We start from the raw sequence: 21,036 nt of genomic DNA, 5'->3' as shown, positions 1-21,036 counted from the left end.
TCCTGGGCATGTATCTGGGCAAAACTATGATTCAAAAAAATACATGCACCCCTATGTTCATAGCAGTACTATTCACAATAGCCAAGACATGGAAACAACCTAAATGTCCATTGGCAGATGAATAGATAAAGAAAATATGGTACATATATACACAATGGAATACTACTCAGCCATAAAAAAGAACAAAATATAAAGCCATTTGCAGCAACATGGATGCAACTAGAGTTTATCATACTAAGTGAAGTAGCCAGAAAGAGAAAGACAAATACCATATGATATCACTTATATGTGGAATCTAAAATATGACACAAATGAACCTATCTATGAAACAGAAACAGAATCACAGACATAGAGAACAGACTAGTGGTTACCAAGGGGGAGGGGGTTGGGGGAGGGGTGGAGTGAGAGGTTGAGGTTACCAGATGTAAGCTTTCATATGTAGAATGGATTAACAACGAGGTCCTACTGTACAGCACAGAGAACTATATTCAATATCCTATGGTAAACTGTAACGGAAAAGAATATAAAAAAGAAGAATGCTTATATATGTATAAATGAATCACTTTGCTGTACAGCAGATTAATACAACATTGTAAATCAACCATCCTTCAATAAAAACAAAACAAAACAAAAAGGTAAAATGGATAAATTGGACTTTACCAAAATTAAAACTTATGCTGTTTTTCATTTTGAGAGGATGAAAACAAGTCATCAAATGGGAGAAAATATTTGTAAATCACATATCTGACAAAAAGACTTGTGTCCAGAATATACTCTCTAAATTAAATAGAAAGATAATCCAATTAGAAAATGCACAAGAGACTTGAAGAGACTCTTCACCAAAGAAGATGTATGGATGGCAAAAAAATAAAAAATATGAAAAGCTGTTCAACATCACTACCCATTAAAGAAATGCAAATTAAAATGACTAAACACATTTAAATGGCTAAAGTTTAAAATGCTGCTAAGTACCAAATGATAAAGAGGATGCAAAAACATGATTCTCTTGTATGTTACTGGTGGATATGTAATATGGTACAATCTGGAAATCAATCTGGAAATTTCCTTACAAATTAAACATATTTACCACATGATCCAGGAACTGCATTCCTGGGCATTTATTTTAGAGAAACTAAAAGTAATGTTTTCCAAAAAGCCTATACACAAACGATCATGGCATCCTTATTTTGTAATAGCTCCTAAATGGAAACAACCCAAATATTCCTCAACGGATAAATGGTGAAACAAACTGTGATATATCCACACAATGTTACACTACTCAGCAATAAAAAAGGAAAAAACTATTGATACATGCAATGATATGGAGGGATCTTAAGGGCATTATGCTAAGTGAAAAAGAGCCAAGCTCAAAAGGCCATATGCTATATGATTCCATTTATATAACATTCTAGAAATGAAGAAATTATAGTGATGGAGAGCAGATCAGTGGTTGCCAGAGGTTAGGGAAAGGGAGGGGGGGGAGTGACTATAAAGGGTAGTATGAGGGAGTTCCTTTATGGTGATGGAACAATTCTTCTGTATGTTGATTGTCGTGGTGGTTATACAAACCTATACATATGATAAAATGTCATAGAATTATATACAAAAACAACAAAAAGTGAGTACATGCATAAACTGGTAATCTTTGAGTTAGGTCTGTAGCCTAAATTTCCTGGTTTTGATAATGTATACTTATAATAAAGTATAAAGTATACTTTTCATAAAGTATACTTATATAAGATGTCATTGGGGGAAGCGGGTGATGGGTATACAGGACATCTTTGTAATTTTTCTGCAACTTTTTGGTCTGTAATTCAGAATAAGATAAGATAAATCAATTGTATTTATATTTACTAACAACAAACAGTTGGGAAATAAAATTTTTAAATCAATACTATTTATCATAGCATAAAAATAACTATAAATAAAACTAAAGCAAATGTGAAGGACTTCTATACTGAAAACCACAAACTAAAATAAAAGAACACCTCAACAAATTAAATTAATAAATTTAAATTAAAGAAGTCAATAAAAGTAGAGTGGGACTTTACTGGTGGCACAGTGGTTAAGAATCTGCCTGCCAATGTAGGGGACACGGGTTTGATCTCTTGTCTGGGAAGATCCCACATGCTGCGGAGCAACTAAGCCTGTGCGCCACAACTACTGAGCCTGCGCTCTACAGCCTGCGAGCTGCAACTACTGAGCCCACGTGCCACAACTACTGAAGCCCGCATGCTCTAGGGCCCGCGTGCCACAACTACTGAGCCCACATGCTGCAACTACTAAAGCTCACACGCCTAGAGCCCGTGCTCTGCAACAAGAGAAGCCCATGCACTGCAATGAAGCGTAGTCCCCGCTCACTACAACTAGAGAAAGCCCATGCGCAGCAACAAAGACCCAACGCAGCCAAAAAAAAAAAAAAAAAAACAAAACACTAGAAAAAAAAAAGTAGAGTAATATTATTCTCATAGAAGAATCAATATTAAGATATCCATTCTCCCTATAATGATTTATAGATTCAATGGCAGTTCAATAAAAATTCAAGCAGGCCATTTTGAAAAACTAAACAAGCTGCTTTCTAAATTATATGGAAAAACAAAGCACCTAGAATAGCCAAAATATTCTTGAACAAAGCAGAATAAAGTTGATTCCATGACATAAAGCTACAATAATTAAGACAGTATAGTATAGTTTAAGGACAAATAGTTCACTGAAAAAAAAATATAGAGTTCAGCAAATAAACCAACACACATACAATAGATTGATTTTCATTCAAAGTGACTAATTGGTTCAATGGGGAAAGAATGTCTTTTCATGAAAATTTTCTGGAACAACTGGATATCATCATAGAAAATGATGAAACTTGACTTCTACCTTATAGACCTAAACATAGAACTCAACACTATATAGCAAAGACAAAAGAAAATATAGAATATTTTTGCAAACTTAGATAAATATTTGTTAGACAGGATACAAATTTCTTTTAAAAGAAAAAAATCATAGATTGGTCTTTATCAACATTAAAAATTTCTGCCTACCAACTGATACCATTATAAAAATGAACAGATAAGTCACGGTATGGAAAAAAACATTCACAACATATATATCTTACAATAGACTAATTCCAAATTGTATTAAGAACTCCTACAAGTCATTACGTTAAAAAACAAACAAAACAAACCCACTAAAAAATTTTTAAAAATAAGCAAAAACTTGAAAAGGCAGGTCACAAAAAAATATGCAACTGGCCAATGAACACATGAAACGGTGCTCAACGTCTTTCGTTATCAGAAAAATGTAAATTAAAAGCATACTGAAATGCCATTACACACCCATTAAAATGGCTAAAATGTAAAAATACTAATAACATCAAATGTTGGCAAGGATGTGAAGCAACTGGAACACTCATTTATTGTTGACAGGAGTGAAATAAGGTATAACCACTTTGGAAACTTGTTTGGCAGTTTCTTATAAGGATACACATATGTCTACCCAAGCCCCACCAATTCCATGGTCAGGTATTTTTCCAAGAAAAATGAAAATATATGTTTACTAAAAGTACATAAATATTTACAGCAGTCATTCATACTAGTCAAAAACTGGAAACAACACTACTGTCCATCAATGAGAGAATATATAAACATGTTATTGTATATTCATACAATGGAATACTACTTATTAATAGAAAGAACAAAGTTTTAACACATACAGTAACATGTGTGACTCCCCAAAATTTGTATTAAGTGAAAGCCATATGTAAAAGATATATATCATACAATTCCATTTGTATGAAATCTAGGAACAGATTAAAACTAAACCTTGTTGATATAAATCAGAAAGTGCTTACACGGGATGGTTAGAGGAATTGACTGGAAGGGGACATGAGGGAACTTTTTCAGATGATAAAAATATTCTGTATCTTGTTTTTGGTGTTGTTTAAATGTATATACCATTGTCAGGATTTACTGAGTGGAACATCTAAGGTCTTGCATTCTATTGTAGGTAATTATACATCAATAAAATATTTTAAAAATAATATCAATTTCACTTCAGTGTTATTCTTCCCCCAAATCCATAACCCCAGTATAATAATGAGAAAAACATCAGATAAATCCAAATTGAGGAATATTTTACAAAATATATGGCCAGTACGCCTCAAAACTGTAAAGCTCAGGTAAAACAAGGAGACTGAGATACAGTCACAGAGCAGAAGAAATTAGAGACAAATGCAATACGGTATCCTGGATTAGGTCTTGAAAGAGCAAAGGTAAATTCATGTAAGAACTGGTGAACCCAAATAAAGTCTGAAGGTTGGTTAATAGTGATGTAACGATGTTGCTTTCTTAGTTTTGACAAATGTATCATGGTAAAATGATTTTTAACATCAGGGAAAAATGGGTGAAGTACAAGATAACTCTATACTGTATTACCTTTGCAACTTTCCTGTAAATCAAAAACCATTCCAAAATACTTTACTTAAAAATCATATCATAAAAGCATAAACATATAAAATTTCCTGTAATAAAAGCTAGCATAGGGTAGAAGGAGGTTGGATTGGGAGTTTGGAACTAGCAGATGCAAACTGGTATATATAGAATGGATAAACAGCAAGGTCCTACTGTATAGCAGAGGGAACTATAATCAATATCCTGTGATAAACCATAATGGAAAAGAATATGAAAAAGAATGTATATATATGTATAACTGAGTCACTTTGCTGTACAGCAGAAATTAACACAACATTGTAATTCAACTATACTTCAATAAAAAATAAAATTTAAAAAAAGCTAGTATAAGATGTACAAGGCTTTTATAAAGGTAATTGTAAAGCTTTATTGAAAGATATTAAAGATAACATATATAAATACAGAGAAACAACATGTTCATGGATTAGAAAACTTAATATTATAAAGAATCAGCTTTTCCCAAATTGATCTAAAACTGCACTGCAGTTCCCCTCAAAATTCCAAAAGAATTTCAGTAAACGCTACTAGGCAGTTGGGCAAACATATGGAAAAGAAGTGAAATTGGCTTGCTATTTACACCAAACACAGAAATCAATTCTAGATTGATTAAAGATCTATGTAGTCAAAACTATAAAACTCTTAGATGGCAACATAGAAGAGTATCTTTATGACTTTGGAGTAGGGAAGGAAATAAATATTAAAGGAAAAGGCTGAGAAATTAGGTTACCTTAAAAATTAAGGAATGTTTTGTTCATCAAAACACACCATAGGGCTTCCCTGGTGGCGCGGTGGTTGAGAATCTGCCTACCAATGCAGGGGACACGGGTTCGAGCCCTGGTCTGGGAAGAGCCCACATGCCGCGGAGCAACTAGGCCCGTGAGCCACAATTGCTGAGCCTGCGCGTCTGGAGCCTGTGCTCCGCAACGAGAGGCCGCGATAGTGAGAGGCCCGCGCACTGCGATGAGGAGTGGCCCCCACTTGCCGCAACTAGAGAAAGCCCTCGCACAGAAAACGAAGACCCAACACTGCCATAAATAAATAAATAAATAAAAATTAAAAAAAAAAACACACCATAAAATAGTGAAACAAAAACAGAAACAGATTCACAGACATAGAAAACAAACTTATGACTACCAAAGGGGAAAAGTGTGGGGGGGAGGGATAAATTAAGAGTATGGGGTTAACTGATATACACCACTATATATAAAATAGATAGACAACAAGGATTTAATGAATAGCACAGGGAACTATATTCAATATCTTCTAATAACCTATAATGGACAAGAATCTGGAAAATAATACATGTATTATATATATACATTATATATGTAAAAGCTGAATCACTTTGCTGTACACCTGAAACTAACACAATATTGTAAATCAACTATACTTCAATTTTAAAAAATAGTGAAAATAAAAGCCATAAAATGAAGATATCAAAATGAACATAACTGACAAAGGATTAGGTATCCATATTAATATAATCCATTTATATTAATATAAAACTTTTAAAGTTTTATAATAAAAAGACTAATAGAAAAAGAGGTAAAAGATTTGAACACACATTTTAAATAAGAGAAAACCATAATGGCCAATGAACCTTAGAAAAGACAATCACCTCATTTTTTAGCAGGAAAATATAAATTAAAACTATAGTGAGATATCAAGAGAATGAGAAGACAAGCCACAGGCTGGGTAAAAGTGTTTGCAAAAGACATCTATGATAAAAGACTGTTATTAAAAATATACAAAGAACTCTTAAAACTCAACAATAAGAAAACAAACAACCCAATTAAAAAATGAGCCAAAGATCTGAACAGACACCTCACCTAAGAAGATATACAGATGGCAAGTAAACATATGAAAAGATTATCAGCATCATATATTATTAGGGAAAGGGAAAATTAAAGCAACAAAAAACTACTATATGCCTATTATAATGGCAAAAATCCAAAACACGGACATCACCAAGTGCTGGTGAGGATGTGGAGCAACAGGAACCCTCACTCGTTGCTGGGGATGCAAAATGGTACAGCCACTTTGGCAGGCAGTTTGGCAACAGAACTAAACACCTCTTACCATTTGATCCAGCAATCATGCTCTTGGTAGTTACCCAAATGAGTTGAAAATATATGTCCACACAAAAACCTGCACATGAATGTTTATAGCAGCTTTATTCATAATTGCCAAAACTTGAAAGCAACCAAGGTGTCCTTCAGTAAGTGAGTGAATAAATAAATTGAAGTAGATCCATACAATGGAATATTATTCAGCGCCAAAAAGAAATGTGCTATCAAGCCTTGAAAAGACAGAGAGAACTTTAAATGCATATTAATAAGAGAAAGAAGCCCAAAAAGGCTACATACTGTATGATTCCAACTATATGACATTCTGGAAAAGGCAAAACTATGGAAACAGCTAAACAATCACTGGTTGGAGGTAAGGATGAACAGGGATGGAACAAGAAGATTTTTAGGGTAGTAAAACTATTGTGTCTGATACTATGATGGTGCATACATCTCTGTCTCTCTGTCTCTCTGTCTCTTTGTTTCTGTTTCTGTGTGTGTGTCTGTCTGTCTGTCTGTCTCTCTCTCTCTCTATATATATATAGATATGTCAAAACCCATAGAATGTAGGATTCAAGAGTGAATACTAATGTGAACAATGGACTTTAGGTGATGATGTGTCAGTGTAGGTTCATTAGTTGTAACAAATGTACCACTCTGGTGCACGATGTTGATAGTGGAGGAGGCTGCACTTGTATGGGGGTAAGGAGTATATGAGAACTCTAAATTTTTTTCTTAATTTTGTTGTGAACCTAAAACTGCTTGAAAAAATTAAGTTTATTAAGAAAAAACTACAGTGAGATAGTATTACACATCCATCAGATTGTTAAAAATTTAGGAGCTTAGAAATATCAGTATTTGTTGATATGGAGCAATCCTAGCAATTATGCATGCCTGAGGGGAATGTATATTGACAGAACTACTTTGGAAAATAATTTGAAGTTATCTAATAATATTAAACATGCACAAACCCCATGAGTCAGTGATTCTACTGTTAGGTACGTTCCCTATGGAAATTTCCTTTAAAAAAACCAACTGAAAACAACTCAAATGTCCATAACATAAAATTTGATATATTAATACAATGGAATATGATATAACAATAAAAAAGGATGAATGATGGGTATATGCACCAACCTGGATGAGTCTCAGAAATGTAATAGAAAAAGGGAAGACTATATTAGACGTGGAGTCCAAAACATATAAAATTTAATAATGCATTGTTTAGATATATCATAGTTTTAAATTTCTACTGGTGTCTCCCTTGTTTTACTTTGTCCATACAACTCTTTTGATGCCATATAACAGAAAGTTAATTATGTGTCTGCCTTTCCCACTTGTACTACACTAGCACTTTTAAGGTAGGGTTTGTATCTTACTATCCTCAATAGGTAGGGCCCAGAGCTCAGAATGTAATGAAGCCTTAATAAACCCTTATTAATTTCAATTAGTATTTTGTATTTAATTTCAATTAGTTGGTTTGGTTAGGTTATTTGGTTATCTGAGTATCCTCTTATCTCCAAATCTCTTTCTTCTGATAGGCTTGGCAATTTTTGCTTTGTTTTTTTTTATGCCATTTATCTTCATCCCTGTAACAATTCCGAAATGGAGAATACAGGTTCTCAGGCTAGAGATACAGAGAAGCAACTGTAGAAGGAGACATTTTCATTTAGTCTTTCAGTTTCCTGTAATATAAACTCTAACTAGTTTGGGTAATTTAAATTTAGCTCCTTGTTATTGTCCCTCAAATTTAAAAATAGTGGATAATTTAAATAATTTAAAGACAACAATGCTAATGACATGGTGTCAAAAGAAATTATTTGAAAACATTACTATAAAATATTACACACTACCTGTAATTGGAAATTTCCAGTATGAAAATTTCGAGAAATAAAAACACACTGAGAATGAGATTTAATCTTTGCCTTGGATGGTCTTTGTCTGCATCTCTCATCAATTGTTTTAAATTTGGAATCTTGAAATATTTCTCTGAAAAATATTTTATAGAGAATATTATTAAACATGAATTATAAAACAAAATTATTCTGTTTCCAACAGTTCTACATAAATGTTTTAAAATCAGAATATATTATATATTTATTTTTAAAAGCACAAATCAACTTATATATTCCCTTTTCATATGTTACTGATTTCATTACACCTATTTTGTTCATAGAACATAAATTAAGCTACTTCTTCACAGGGTTAATATTTCCAGTTTGAAGATTAGCCATCAGTTTTTGATAACCTTCTCTCTGGTTGTGAGATAATTAATCGACTTTAATGTCAATTAGTCTTTTCATAGATTTGCCTTTAATGGCAAAGGAAATTAAATGGAACTCAGTGGCCAATTTTATATTTAATAATGTCTCTGGCAAAAGTAAGTAGAAGGAAACTGAATTGAAACTAATGACTTACAAGGGAAGAGTACCTGTGATCTTTATGCATGCAGCCACAAGTAATTTTGAGAGAGGGTTAGAAATAATGAAGCAGCAAGTAAACTGATCAAAGCTGATCAAAGACAATTAAGTATAATTAAGTATAAAGGAATGTAGTTTCTAATAGTAATTCTAAACTTAACAATTTAAAAAATAATGCTGATTGCCTTTTCTTCTTTCCGAGGTACTAGAAATTTTCCAAATTAATTCAAGAGATCTTATTATGTTACTTATTGCGGTATTAACAATTAAAATTCATTCATTTATTGAATTCACTTGACTTAACAAATATTTACCGAGTACTTACTATGCGCCATGCATTATGCTGGATGTTGTATACACAATGGCAGGGGGAAAAAAGCACAGCCACTATACTCATGGAACTGTCATTGCTCTCATGGAGCTTAAACACTAGCAAGGAAGACAGGTATTAATAAAACAATCACAAGAAAATGAAAAATTACAACTGTGGAAAGTGTTATCAAGGAAAGCTACCTGGTACTCTGTGAGTATATAAGAAAGGGAATTAACTTGTTTAGAGAGGTCAGGGAAGGCTTTTCTGAGGATGAGATGATTGAATTAGGTATCTGAAGAAATGGGAGTAGTTATTAGATAGAGTGTAGTGGAGGAGGGGAGTTGTAGGAGTAAGAATATTCTAGTCAGAGAGAATATCAAGTGCAAAGACTTAGTGGCCAGATTAGGACAGTGTAGCAGAAGCACAGAAAGCAAGAGGGAAGGTGAAGATGAAATTGGAGAGTATGCATGGGCAGACCACGTAGGGCCTTAAAAGTCATGTGGCTTTGTCTTCATCCTAAAAGCAATAGCAAGTCCTTTATAATGTAGTGGGAATGGGGTGGAAGGGTGGGGTGACTTGGTCAGATCTGCATTTGGAAAATATCTGGCTGAAGTGCAAAGAAGATTAAATGAGGAGTATAGGTAAAGGGTCAGTTATAACTCTGTAGGACTATGTGGGGGATAATGATAAGTTGGATAAGGTAGTGGCAATGATAATGGAGAGAAATGGATAGATTTGAGCAATTAATGAAGTAAAATAAATACAACTTGGTGATGGTTCGAATTTAGTAGGGGTGGGAAAGAGAGAGGGAGATATCAAGCATGTCTACCGTCTTTCAAGGAAAAAAACCAAAACAAAACAATCCTTCCTTGACCTCACATTTTCTTCCAGTTTCTGCCCCTTTCAGCAACTCCCCAACATCAAAAAAAAAAAAAAGCTTCTTAAAAGGATGTATGTACTTGTCTGAATTTTCTCTTGTATTTTACACAAAAGTAAGCTTCTGAACACATCACTCCACCAACACTGTTCAAGGCTACCAATAACTTCCATGTTGCTATTCCAAAACTTATTTCTCTATCCTCATCTTTCTCAACCTTTAACATAACTGGTCATTGCCTCCTTCTTGTAACATTTTCTAATTTTGACTTCCTTGACTCCACACATCTTTCTGCTTTTCCTTCTCAGATGTTGTTGATTCTTCCTACCCTTTTTCTATATGCCTAATATTGGCGAGCTGAAGACCAGTCCTATGTTGTTCTCTTTAAACAATCACTCCCTGGTTAGTCTCATCCAGTTGTATGACTTTTTTTTTAATTGGAGTATAACTGCCTTACAATGTTGTGTTAGTTTCTGCTGTACAATGAAGTGAATCAGCTATATGTATACATATATCCCTTCCCTCTTGGACCTCCCTCCCTCCCACCACCATCCTACCCATCTAGGTCATCACAGAGCACCGAGCTGAGCTTCCTATGCTTTACAGCAAGTTCCCATTAGCTATCTATTTTACACATGGTAGTGTATATATGCCAGTCCTAATCTCCCAATTCGTCCCACACTCCCCTTCCCCCCATGTCCACCCATCGGTTCTTATGTCTGCATCTCTATTCCTGCCCACAAATAGGTTCATCTGTACCATTTTTCTAGATTCTACATATATTAGTTAATATACAATATTTGTTTTTCTCTTTCTGACCCACTTCACTCTGTATGACAGACTCTAGGTCCATCCACACCTCTACAAATGAACCAATTTCGTTCCTTTTTATGTATGACTGAGTAATATTACATTGTATACATGTACCACATCTTCTTTATCCATTCATCTGTCGATGGACATTTAGGTTGTTTCCATCTCCTGGCTATTGTAAATAGTGCTCCAATGAACACGGGGGTACCTGTGTCCTTTTGAATTATGGTTTACTCAGGGTATATCCCAGTAGTGAGATTGCTGGGTCATATGGTAGTTCTATTTTTAGTTTTTAAAGGAACCATCACACTGTTCTCCACAGTGGCTGTATCAATTTACATTCCCACCAAGAGGGCAAGAGGGTTCCCTTTTCTCCATGCCCTCTCCAGCATTTATTGTTTGTAGATTTTTTGATGATGGCCATTCTGACCAGTGTGAGGTGATACCTCATTGTAGTTTTGATTTGCATTTCTCTAATAATAGTGATGTTGAGCATCTTTTCATGTGCCTCTTGGTAATCTGTATGTCTTCTTTGGAGAGATGTCTATTTAGGTCTTCTGCCCATTTTTTGATTGGGTTGTTTGTTTATTTGATATTGAGCTGCATGAGCTGTTTGTATATTTTGGAGATTAATCCTTTGTCCATTGCTTCATTTACAAATATTTTCTCCCACTCTGAGGGTTGTCTTTTTGTCTTGTTTATGGTTTCTTTTGCTTTTAAGTTTAATTAAGTCCCATTTGATTATTTTTGTTTTTATTTTCATTACTCTAGGAGGTGGGTCAAAAAAGATCTTGCTGTGATTTTTCTCAAAGAGTGTTTTTCTTATGTTTCCCTCTAAGAGTTTTACAGTGTCCAATCATACATTTAGGTGTTTAATCCATTTTGAGTTTATTTTTGTGTATGGTGTTAGGGAGTGTTGTAATTTCATTCTTTTACATGTGGCTGTCCAGTTTTCCCAGCACCACTTATTGAAGAGACTGTCTTTTCTCCATTGTATACTCTTGTCTCTTTTGTCATAGATTAGGTGACCACAGGTGCGTGGGTTTTTCTCTGGGCTTTCTATCCTGTACATTTGATCTCTATTTCTGTTTTTGTGCCAGTACCATACTGTCTTGATTACTGTAGCTTTGTAGTATAACTTGAAGTCAGGGAGCCTGATTCCTCCAGCTCCATTTTTCTTTCTCAAGATTTCTTTGCCTATTTGGGGTCTTTTGTGTTTCCATACAAACTGTAAATTTTTTTGTTCTAATTCTCTGAAGAATGCCCTTGGTAATTTGATAGGGATTGCATTGAATCTGTAGATTGCTTTGGGTAGTATAGTCATTTTCAAAATATTGATTCTTCCAATCCAAGAACATGGTATATTTCTCCACCTGTTTTTGTCATCTTTGATTTCTTTTATCAGTGTTTTATAGTTTTCTGTGTACAGGTCTTTTGCCTCCTTAGGTAGGTTTATTCCTAGGTATTTTATTGTTTTTATTGCGATGGTAAATGGGATTGTTTCCTTAAATTCTCTTTGTGATATTTTGTTGTTAGTGTAGAGGAATGGAAGAGATTCCTGTGCATTAATTTTGTATGCTGCAACTTTGCCAAATTCATTGATTAGTTCTAGCAGCTTTCTGGTGGCATCTTTAGGATATTCTATGTATGGTATCATGTCATTTGCAAACAATGACAGTTTAACTTTTTTTCCAATTTGTAGTCCTTTTATTTCTTTTCTTCTCTGATTGCCATGCCTAAGACTTCCAAAACTATGTTGAATAAGAGTGGCGAGAGTGGACATCCTTGTCTTGTACCTGATCTTCGAGGAAATGCTTTCAGTTTTTCACCATTGAGAATGATGTTTGCTGTGGGTTTGTCGTACACAGCCTTTATTACTTTCAGATAGGTTCCCTCTATGTCAACCTTCTGGAGAGTTTTTATCATAAATGGGTGTTGAATTTTGTCAAAAGCTTTTTCTACATCTATTGAGATGATCATATGGTTTTTTTTCTTTAATTTGTTAATATGGTGTATCACATTGGTTGATTTGCATATATTGAAGAATCCTTGCATCCCATGGATAAATCCCACTTGAGCATGGTGTATGATCCTTTGAATGTGTTGTTGGATTCTGTTTGCTAATATTTTGTTGAGAATTTTTGCGTCTATATTCATCAGTGATATTGGTCTGTAATTTTCTTTCTTTGTGATATTTTAAATTTTGGTATCAGGGTGATAGTGGTCTTGTAGAATGAGCTTGGGAGTGCTCCTCCTTCTGCAATTTTTTGGAAGAGTTTGAGAAGGATAGGTGTTAGCTCTTCTCTAAATGTTTGATAGAATTCACCTGTGAAGCCATCTGGTCCTGCACTTTTGTTTGTTGGAAGATCTTTAATTACAGTTTCAATTTCATTACTTGTGATTGGTCTGTTTATATTTTCTAATTCTTCCTGGTTCAGTCTTGGAAAGTTGTACCTTTCCAAGAATTTGTCAATTTCTTCCAGGTTGTCCATTTTATTGGCATATAGTTGCTTGTAGTAGTCTCTTATGACCCTTTGTATTTCTGTGGTGTCAGTTGTAATTTCTCCTTTTTCATTTATAATTTTATTGAGTCCTCTCCCTTTTTTTTGATGAGTCTGGCTAAAGATTTATCAATTTTGTTTATCTTCTCAAAGAACCAGCTTTTAGTTTTGTTGATATTTGTTATTGTTTTCTTTGCTACTATGTCATTTATTTCTGCTCTGATCTTTATGATTTCTTTCCTTCTACTGACTTTCGTTTTGTTTGTTTGTTTGTTTGTTTGTTCTTTTTTCTCTAGTTGCTTTAGGTGTAAGGTTAGATTTTTTATTTGAGATTTTCCTTGTTTCTTGAGGTGAGATTGAATTGCTATAGACTTCACTCTTAGAACTGCTTTTTTTCATTGTCATCTGTTTCTATGTATTTTTTAGTTTCCTCTTTGATTTCTTCAGTGATCTCTTGCTTATTTAGCAACGCACTGTTTAGCCTCCATGCATTTGTGTTTTTACAGTTTTTTTCGCCTGTAATTGATTTCTAATCTCATAGCATTGTGGTCAGAAAAGATGCTTGATATGATTTCAATTTTCTTAAATTTACTGAGGCTTGATTTGTGACCTTGGAAAATGCGATCTATCCTGGAGAATGTTCCATGTGCACTTGAGAAGAAAGTGTATTCTGCCACTTTCGGGTGGAATGTCCTATAAATATCAATTAAATCTATCTGGTCTATTGTGTCATTCAAAGCTTGTATTTCCTTATTTTCCGTCTGGTTGATCTGTCTTTTGGTTTAAGTGGGGTGTTAAAGTCCCACACTATTGTTGTGTTACTGTCAATTTCCCCTTTTATGGCTGTTAGCATTTGCCTTATGTATTGAGGTGCTCCTATGTTGGGTGCATAAATATTTATAATTGTTATATCTTCTTCTTGGATTGATCCCTTGATCATTATGTAGTGTCCTTCCTTACTGCTTGTAACAGTCTTTATTTTAAAGTCTATTTTATCTGATATGAATATTGCTACTCCAGCTTTCTTGTGATTTTCTTTTGCATGGAATATCTTTTTCCATCCCATCACTTTCAGTCTGTATGTGTCCCTAGGTGTGAAGTGAGTCTCTTGTAGACAGCATATATATGGGTCTTGTTTTTGTATCCATTCAGCCAGTCTGTGTCTTTTGGTAGTAGCATTTAATCCATTCACATTTAAGGTAATTATTGATATGTATGTTCCTGTTACCATTTTCTTAATTGTTTTGGGTTTGTTTTTGTAGTTTCTTTTCTTCTCTTGTGTTTCCCACGTAGAGAAGTTCCTTTAGCATTTGTTATAAAGCTGCTTTGGTGGTGCTGTATTCTCTTAGCTTTTGCTTGTCTGTAAAGGTTTTAATTTCTCTGTCAAATCTGAATGAGATCCTTGCTGGGTAGAGTAATCTTGGTTGTAGGTTCGTCCCCCTTTCATCACTTTAAATATATCGTTCGGACTTGGTGCTCCCACCACAGGAGCTCAGACCTGATCCCCCCAGCCCATGAACCAAGATCCTGGAAGCCACATGGCATGGCAAAAAAAAAAAAAAAAAAAAAGAACAGAACAATAAGAAGGAATAAAAATTAAATAAATTTAGAACACTAACAGATATATTAGAAAAAATAAAAATATAAATGAAACAACAACTGAAAGGTAAAACAGAACCACAATAGTAGGAAAAAAAAAAAAAGGGCCAGAAAAGGCCTTGGCTGTGTGGGGCGAGGCTTAAGCAGGGGCAGGGTTTAGGTGGGGGGTGGTGTCTGGGCTCAGTACGACATGGCTGGAAAAGGCCCTGGTGGGAATGGGGGATGGGGCTTTGGCTCAGCATGGCTGGAGGGGGATCAGATTGCCTCTGGCCTTAGAGTGTGGAGGATCATGTCCGGGACCCCAGCAGGCTTGCTGGGGCCCGAGTGGGTGGGGGAACACTAGTCCCATTCCCCCGATCTTCAGATCCCCTAGGGTCCCTCCCTGCTCACCACTACTCTTCCCCCTTCTCTCGTTCCCACGTCCCCAGGACCCATGTGGATGGAGGGTCCTCAGAAGGTGGAGGACCAGACCTGGGACCCCAGCATGCTCCCTGGGGCCTGAGTGGGCAGGGGAAATGCTGGCTGCATTCCCCTCTGATCCTCCAAACCCCTGAGGGTCTCTCCCTGTCCCTGTTAATCCCCTTGTGGTGAATGGGTCTCTCCAGGCATGGGAACTCCTTCCCTCTCCCAGCCACCCCTCAGGGGTGCCAGTACCATCTCACCTCCACTTCTCTTCCTCCCTCACTCCCCGCAACATCCTACCCAGTCACTTGGGGGTTCCTCCCATCCTCCTGGGTGTCAAGGCCACCCACCAGCGTCTGGTAGTTGCCCTAGTTGTGAGGAGACACATACTCCATGTCCTCCTACTCCACCATCTTGACTCCATGCCCCCCAGTTGTATGATTTTATATACCTTCTATACACTTATAACCTAAATCTTCAGCCCTGATTTCTCCCCTGAAGTTCACACATGTATATCTGACTGTCTAACATTTTAACTTGGATGTCTCATAGGCTTTCAAACTTACATCCAAAATACAACTCCTAGTTTACCACCACTCCCTCAACTTGTTTCCCCCCCAATCACCTCCTCATCTCAGTAAATGGCATGATTAACTACTCAGTTGCTCATGATAAAAATGTAGGTATTAGCATTAACTCTGCCATTTCACTTATCTTTCCTTACCTCATCCAATCTATCAATAAGACCTGCTAACTTTACCTGCAAAACTACCCCAAGTCCAGCCCCTTCTCTTCATCTCCTCTACTTCCATATTAGTCTAAGACACAATCATCCTTAACATGGACTGTGCAGTAGCCTCCTAACTTGCCTCTCTGCTTTTACTCTTGCTCCATTAACATACAGGATTTATAGAGACATAAGAAAAATCTTTTAAAAATATGAATCAGAACTCTCGTACATTGCTGATGGGAATGTACATCCATCTTGGAAAACTGTTTAGCAGTTTCTTATAAAGCTAATCATACTATCCACCAATTCCACTCTTACCCAAGGGCAGTGAAAGCACATGTACAAGAAGATTAGAATGTTCACAGCAGCCTTATTTCCTAAGGGCTAAAAGTTGGAAATGACCTAAATGTCCATTAACAGAAAAATGGATAAACAAACTGAGGTAAATTTATACAATGTAATACTGCTCATTAAGCAAAAGAATGAACAGATAAATGCAACAGCATAAATGAATCTCAAAAATATTATATTAAGTGAAAAAAGCAGACATAAAAAGTCCATTTATATGAAGTTCAAGAATAGGTGAAATTAATCTATGGTGATAAAAATCAGAATAATGACTGCCTCTGGGTAGGAGGTGGGGAGAAATTCCTGGAAAGCAGGATGAGGGATCCTTACAGGATGATGGAAAATTTCTGTATCTTGACTGGGGTTGTGATTACATGGGAATATATTTGTTGAAATTCAACATCATATATTTAAAATCTATATCTCAAATTTTTAAGTGTTATTAAAATGTAAATCATCTATAGGTGGTATTGTAGTCTTTAAAATGGGGATAATATTACTGCAACTTCATGGGGCAGTTATGAGGTCTAAATGAGATAGCTACATATAAAGCACTTAGAACAGTGTGCAGTAAACACTTGATTTTAGCTATTATTATGATGATAATGTCATTCCCTTGCTTAAAACCTTCTGATGGCGGAAATAGTAAAATCTAAACTCCATGTTTTAGCCTGCAAATTCCTGTGTGATTTGACCCTTATCTCCCTCTTTAATCTCATCATTATTTCCCTCTCACTTCAGTCTACTCACACTGACTTTCTTTCTGTTTACTGAACAATACCAAGATCATTCCTACTTGGAGTTTCTGTACTTGCTATGCCATTAGCTTAGAAAAAAGCTCTTCCACAGGGTCGTCACATGTCTGGCTTCTTTTTTTAACCTAAGTCTCAGATTAAATACTACCCACTTGAAGAGACATTCCCTGACCACTTTATTTGTTAATTATCTGTCTCCTCCCAGTGGCACTGCAAGTCCGTGAAAGAATGAATTAGTGAATAATTTCTGGTTTTCTGACTTGTGCAAGTGGATAGATAGTATGTATTCATTTGCTGAAATAGGGAATACTGGAAGAGTGTGTGGGAAGATCGTATTACAATTTAAATTTTTTAACATGAGCCAAAGCAAATACTGAACCAATTAAATAATAAAAAACACCAAATTTTAGGGTTGAAAGGAATTGAGGTATCAAGTATCTTTTTTCCATCTCCGGCAAAAGACTACATTTAGACCATACCAGAGATTCTGTCAGCTCTCTTCTTAAATATCTCCTAAAGAAAGAGAGTCTTTTTCTCTCAGTAATGTTTTTTTTTTTTTTCAAACATCTTTATTGAAGTATAATTGCCTTACAATAGTGTGTTAGCATCTGCTTTATAACAAAGTGAATCTGTTATACATATACAATATGTTCCCATTTCTCTTCCCTCCTGCATCTCCCTCCCTCCCACCCTCCCCATCCCACCCCTCTAGGTGGTCACAAAGCACCGAGCTGATCTCCGTGTGCTATGCGGCTGCTTCCCACTAGCTATCTATTTTACATTTGGTAGTGTATATATGTCCATGACACTCTCTTACCCTGTCACATCTCACCCCACCCCCTCCCCATATCCTCAAGTCCATTCTCTAGTAGGTCTGTGTCTTTATTCCCGTCTTGCCACTAGGTTCTTCATGGCCTTTTTTTTTTTTTTTTCCCTTAGATTCCATATATATGTGTTAGCATACTGTATTTGTTTTTCTCTTTCTGACTTACTTCACTCTGTATGACAGACTCTAACTCCATCCACCTCATTACAAATACCTCCATTTCATTTCTTTTTATGGCTGAGTAATATTCCATTGTATATATGTGCCACATCTTCTTTATCCATTCATCTGTCGATGGACATTTAGGTTGCTTCCATGTCCTGGCTATTGTAAATAGAGCTGCAATGAACATTTTGGTACATGACTCTTTTTGACCTATGGTTTTCTCAGGGTATATGCCCAGTAGTGGGATTGCTGGGTCGTATGGTAGTTCTATTTGTAGTTTTTTAAGGAACCTCCATACTGTTCTCCATAGTGGCTGTATCAATTTACATTCCCACCAACAGTGCAAGAGTGTTCCCTTTCCTCCACACCCTCTCCAGCATTTATTGTTTCTAGATTTTTTGATGATGGCCATTCTGACCGGTGTGAGATGATATCTCATTGTAGTTTTGATTTGCATTTCTCTAATGATTAATGATGTTGAGCATTCTTTCATGTGTCTGTAGGCCATCTGTATATCTTCTTTGGAGAAATGTCTATTTAGATCTTCTGCCCATTTTTGGATTGGGTTGTTCGTTTTTTTGTTATTGAGCTGCATGAGCTGCTTGTAAATCTTGGAGATTAATCCTTTGTCAGTTGCTTCATTTGCAAATATTTTCTCCCATTCTGAGGGTTGTCTTTTGGTCTTGTTTATGGTTTCCTTTGCTGTGCAAAAGCTTTTCAGTTTCATTAGGTCCCATTTGTTTATTTGTGTTCTTATTTCCATTTCTCTGGGAGCTGGGTCAAAAAGAATCTTGCTGTGATGTATGTCATAGAGTGTTCTGCCTATGTTTTCCTCTAAGAGTTTGATAGTGTCTGCCCTTACACTTAGGTCTTTAATCCATTTTGAGTTTATTTTTGTGCATGGTGTCAGGGAGTGTTCTAATTTCATACTTTTACATGTTCCTGTCCAATTTTCCCAGCACCACTTATTGAAGAGGCTGTCTTTTCTCCACTGTATATGCTTGCCTCCTTTATCAAAGATAAGTTGACCATATGTGTGTGGGTTTATCTCTGGGCTTTCTATCCTGTTCCATTGATCTATATTTCTGTTTTTGTGCCAATACCAAACTGTCTTGATTACTGAAGCTTTGTAATATAGTCTGAAGTCAGGGAGCCTGATTCCCCCAGCTCCATTTTTCGTTCTCAAGATTGCTTTGGCTATTCGGGGTCTTTTGTGTTTCCATACAAATTGTGAAATTTTTTGTTCTAGTTCTGTGAAAAATGCCAGTGGTAGTTTGATAGGGATTGCATTGAATCTGTAGATTGCTTTGGGTAGTAGAGACATTTTCACAATGTTGATTCTTCCAATCCAGGAACATGGTATATCTCTCCATCTATTTGTATCATCTTTAATTTCTTTCATCAGTGTCTTATAATTTTCTGCATACAGGTCTTTTGTCTCCTTAGGTAGGTTTATTCCTAGATATTTTATTCTTTTTGTTGCAATGGTAAATGGGAGTGTTTTCTTAATTTCACTTTCAGATTTTTCGTCATTAGTGTATAGAAATGCAAGAGATTTCTGTGCATTAATTTTGTATCCTGCTACTTTACCAAATTCATTGATTAGCTCTAGGAGTTTTCTGGTAGCATCTTTAGGATTCTCTATGTATAGTATCATGTCATCTGCAAATAGTGACAGCTTTACTTCTTCTTTTCCGATTTGGATTCCTTTTATTTCTTTGTCTTCTCTGATTGCTGTGGCTAGGACTTCCAGAACTATGTTGAATAATAGTGGTGAGAGTGGGCAACCTTGTCTTGTTCCTGATCTTAGTGGAAATGGTTTCAGTTTTTCACCATTGAGGACAATGTTGGCTGTGGGTTTGTCATATATGGCCTTTATTATGTTGAGGAAAGTTCCCTCTATGCCTACTTTCTGCAGGGCTTTTATCATAAATGGGTGTTGAATTTTGTCAAAAGCTTTCTCTGCATCTATTGAGATGATCATATGGTTTTTCTCCTTCAATTTGTTAATATGGTGTATCACATTGATTGATTTGCGTATATTGAAGAATCCTTGCATTCCTGGGATAAACCCCACTTGATCATGGTGTATGATCCTTTTAATGTGCTGTTGGATTCTGTTTGCTAGTATTTTGTTGAGGATTTTTGCATCTATGTTCATCAGTGATATTGGCCTCTAGTTTTCTTTCTTTGTGACATCTTTGTCTGGTTTTGGTATCAGGGTGATGGTGGCCTCGTAGAATGAGTTGGGGAGTGTTCCTCCCTCTGCAATATTTTGGAAGAGTTTGAGAAGGATAGGTGTTAGCTCTTCTCTAAATGTTTGATAGAATTCGCCTGTGAAGCCATCTGGTCCTGGGCTTTTGTTTGTTGGAAGGTTTTTAATCACAGTTTCAATTTCAGTGCTTGTGATTGGTCTGTTCATATTTTCTATTTCTTCCTGGTTCAGTCTCGGCAGTTTGTGCATTTCTAAGAATCTGTCCATTTCTTCCAGGTTGTCCATTTTATTGGCATAGAGTTGCTTGTAGTAATCTCTCATGATCTTTTGTATTTCTGCAGTGTCAGTGGTTACTTCTCCTTTTTCATTTCTAATTCTATTGATCTGAGTCTTCTCCCTTTTTCTCTTGATGAGTCTGGCTAATGGTTTATCAATTTTGTTTATCTTCTCAAAGAACCAGCTTTTAGTTTCATTGATTTTTGCTATTGTTTCCTTCATTTCTTTTTCATTTATTTCTGACCTGATCTTTATAATTTCTTT

The 21,036-nt window shown here is 35.7% G+C and overlaps 1 protein-coding gene across 1 annotated transcript in view; it reads right to left on the bottom strand.

Annotated features, from left to right (window-relative positions):
- The window catches only part of C1H1orf185 (chromosome 1 C1orf185 homolog), a 43,566-nt gene that overhangs the window by 9,087 nt on the left and 13,443 nt on the right, over positions 1-21,036 (bottom strand). The window contains exon 3 of the mRNA XM_007164481.2: positions 8,386-8,521. Coding sequence (XP_007164543.1) covers positions 8,386-8,521 — 136 coding nt within the window. The remainder of the gene's footprint in view (positions 1-8,385; positions 8,522-21,036) is intronic.

This window comes from Balaenoptera acutorostrata, chromosome 1 (assembly GCF_949987535.1).
Source record: "Balaenoptera acutorostrata chromosome 1, mBalAcu1.1, whole genome shotgun sequence".
In the NCBI taxonomy this organism is placed as follows: domain Eukaryota; kingdom Metazoa; phylum Chordata; class Mammalia; order Artiodactyla; family Balaenopteridae; genus Balaenoptera; species Balaenoptera acutorostrata.
Note: the sequence above shows the minus strand (reverse complement) of the source record. Positions and strands in the feature narration are given on the sequence as shown.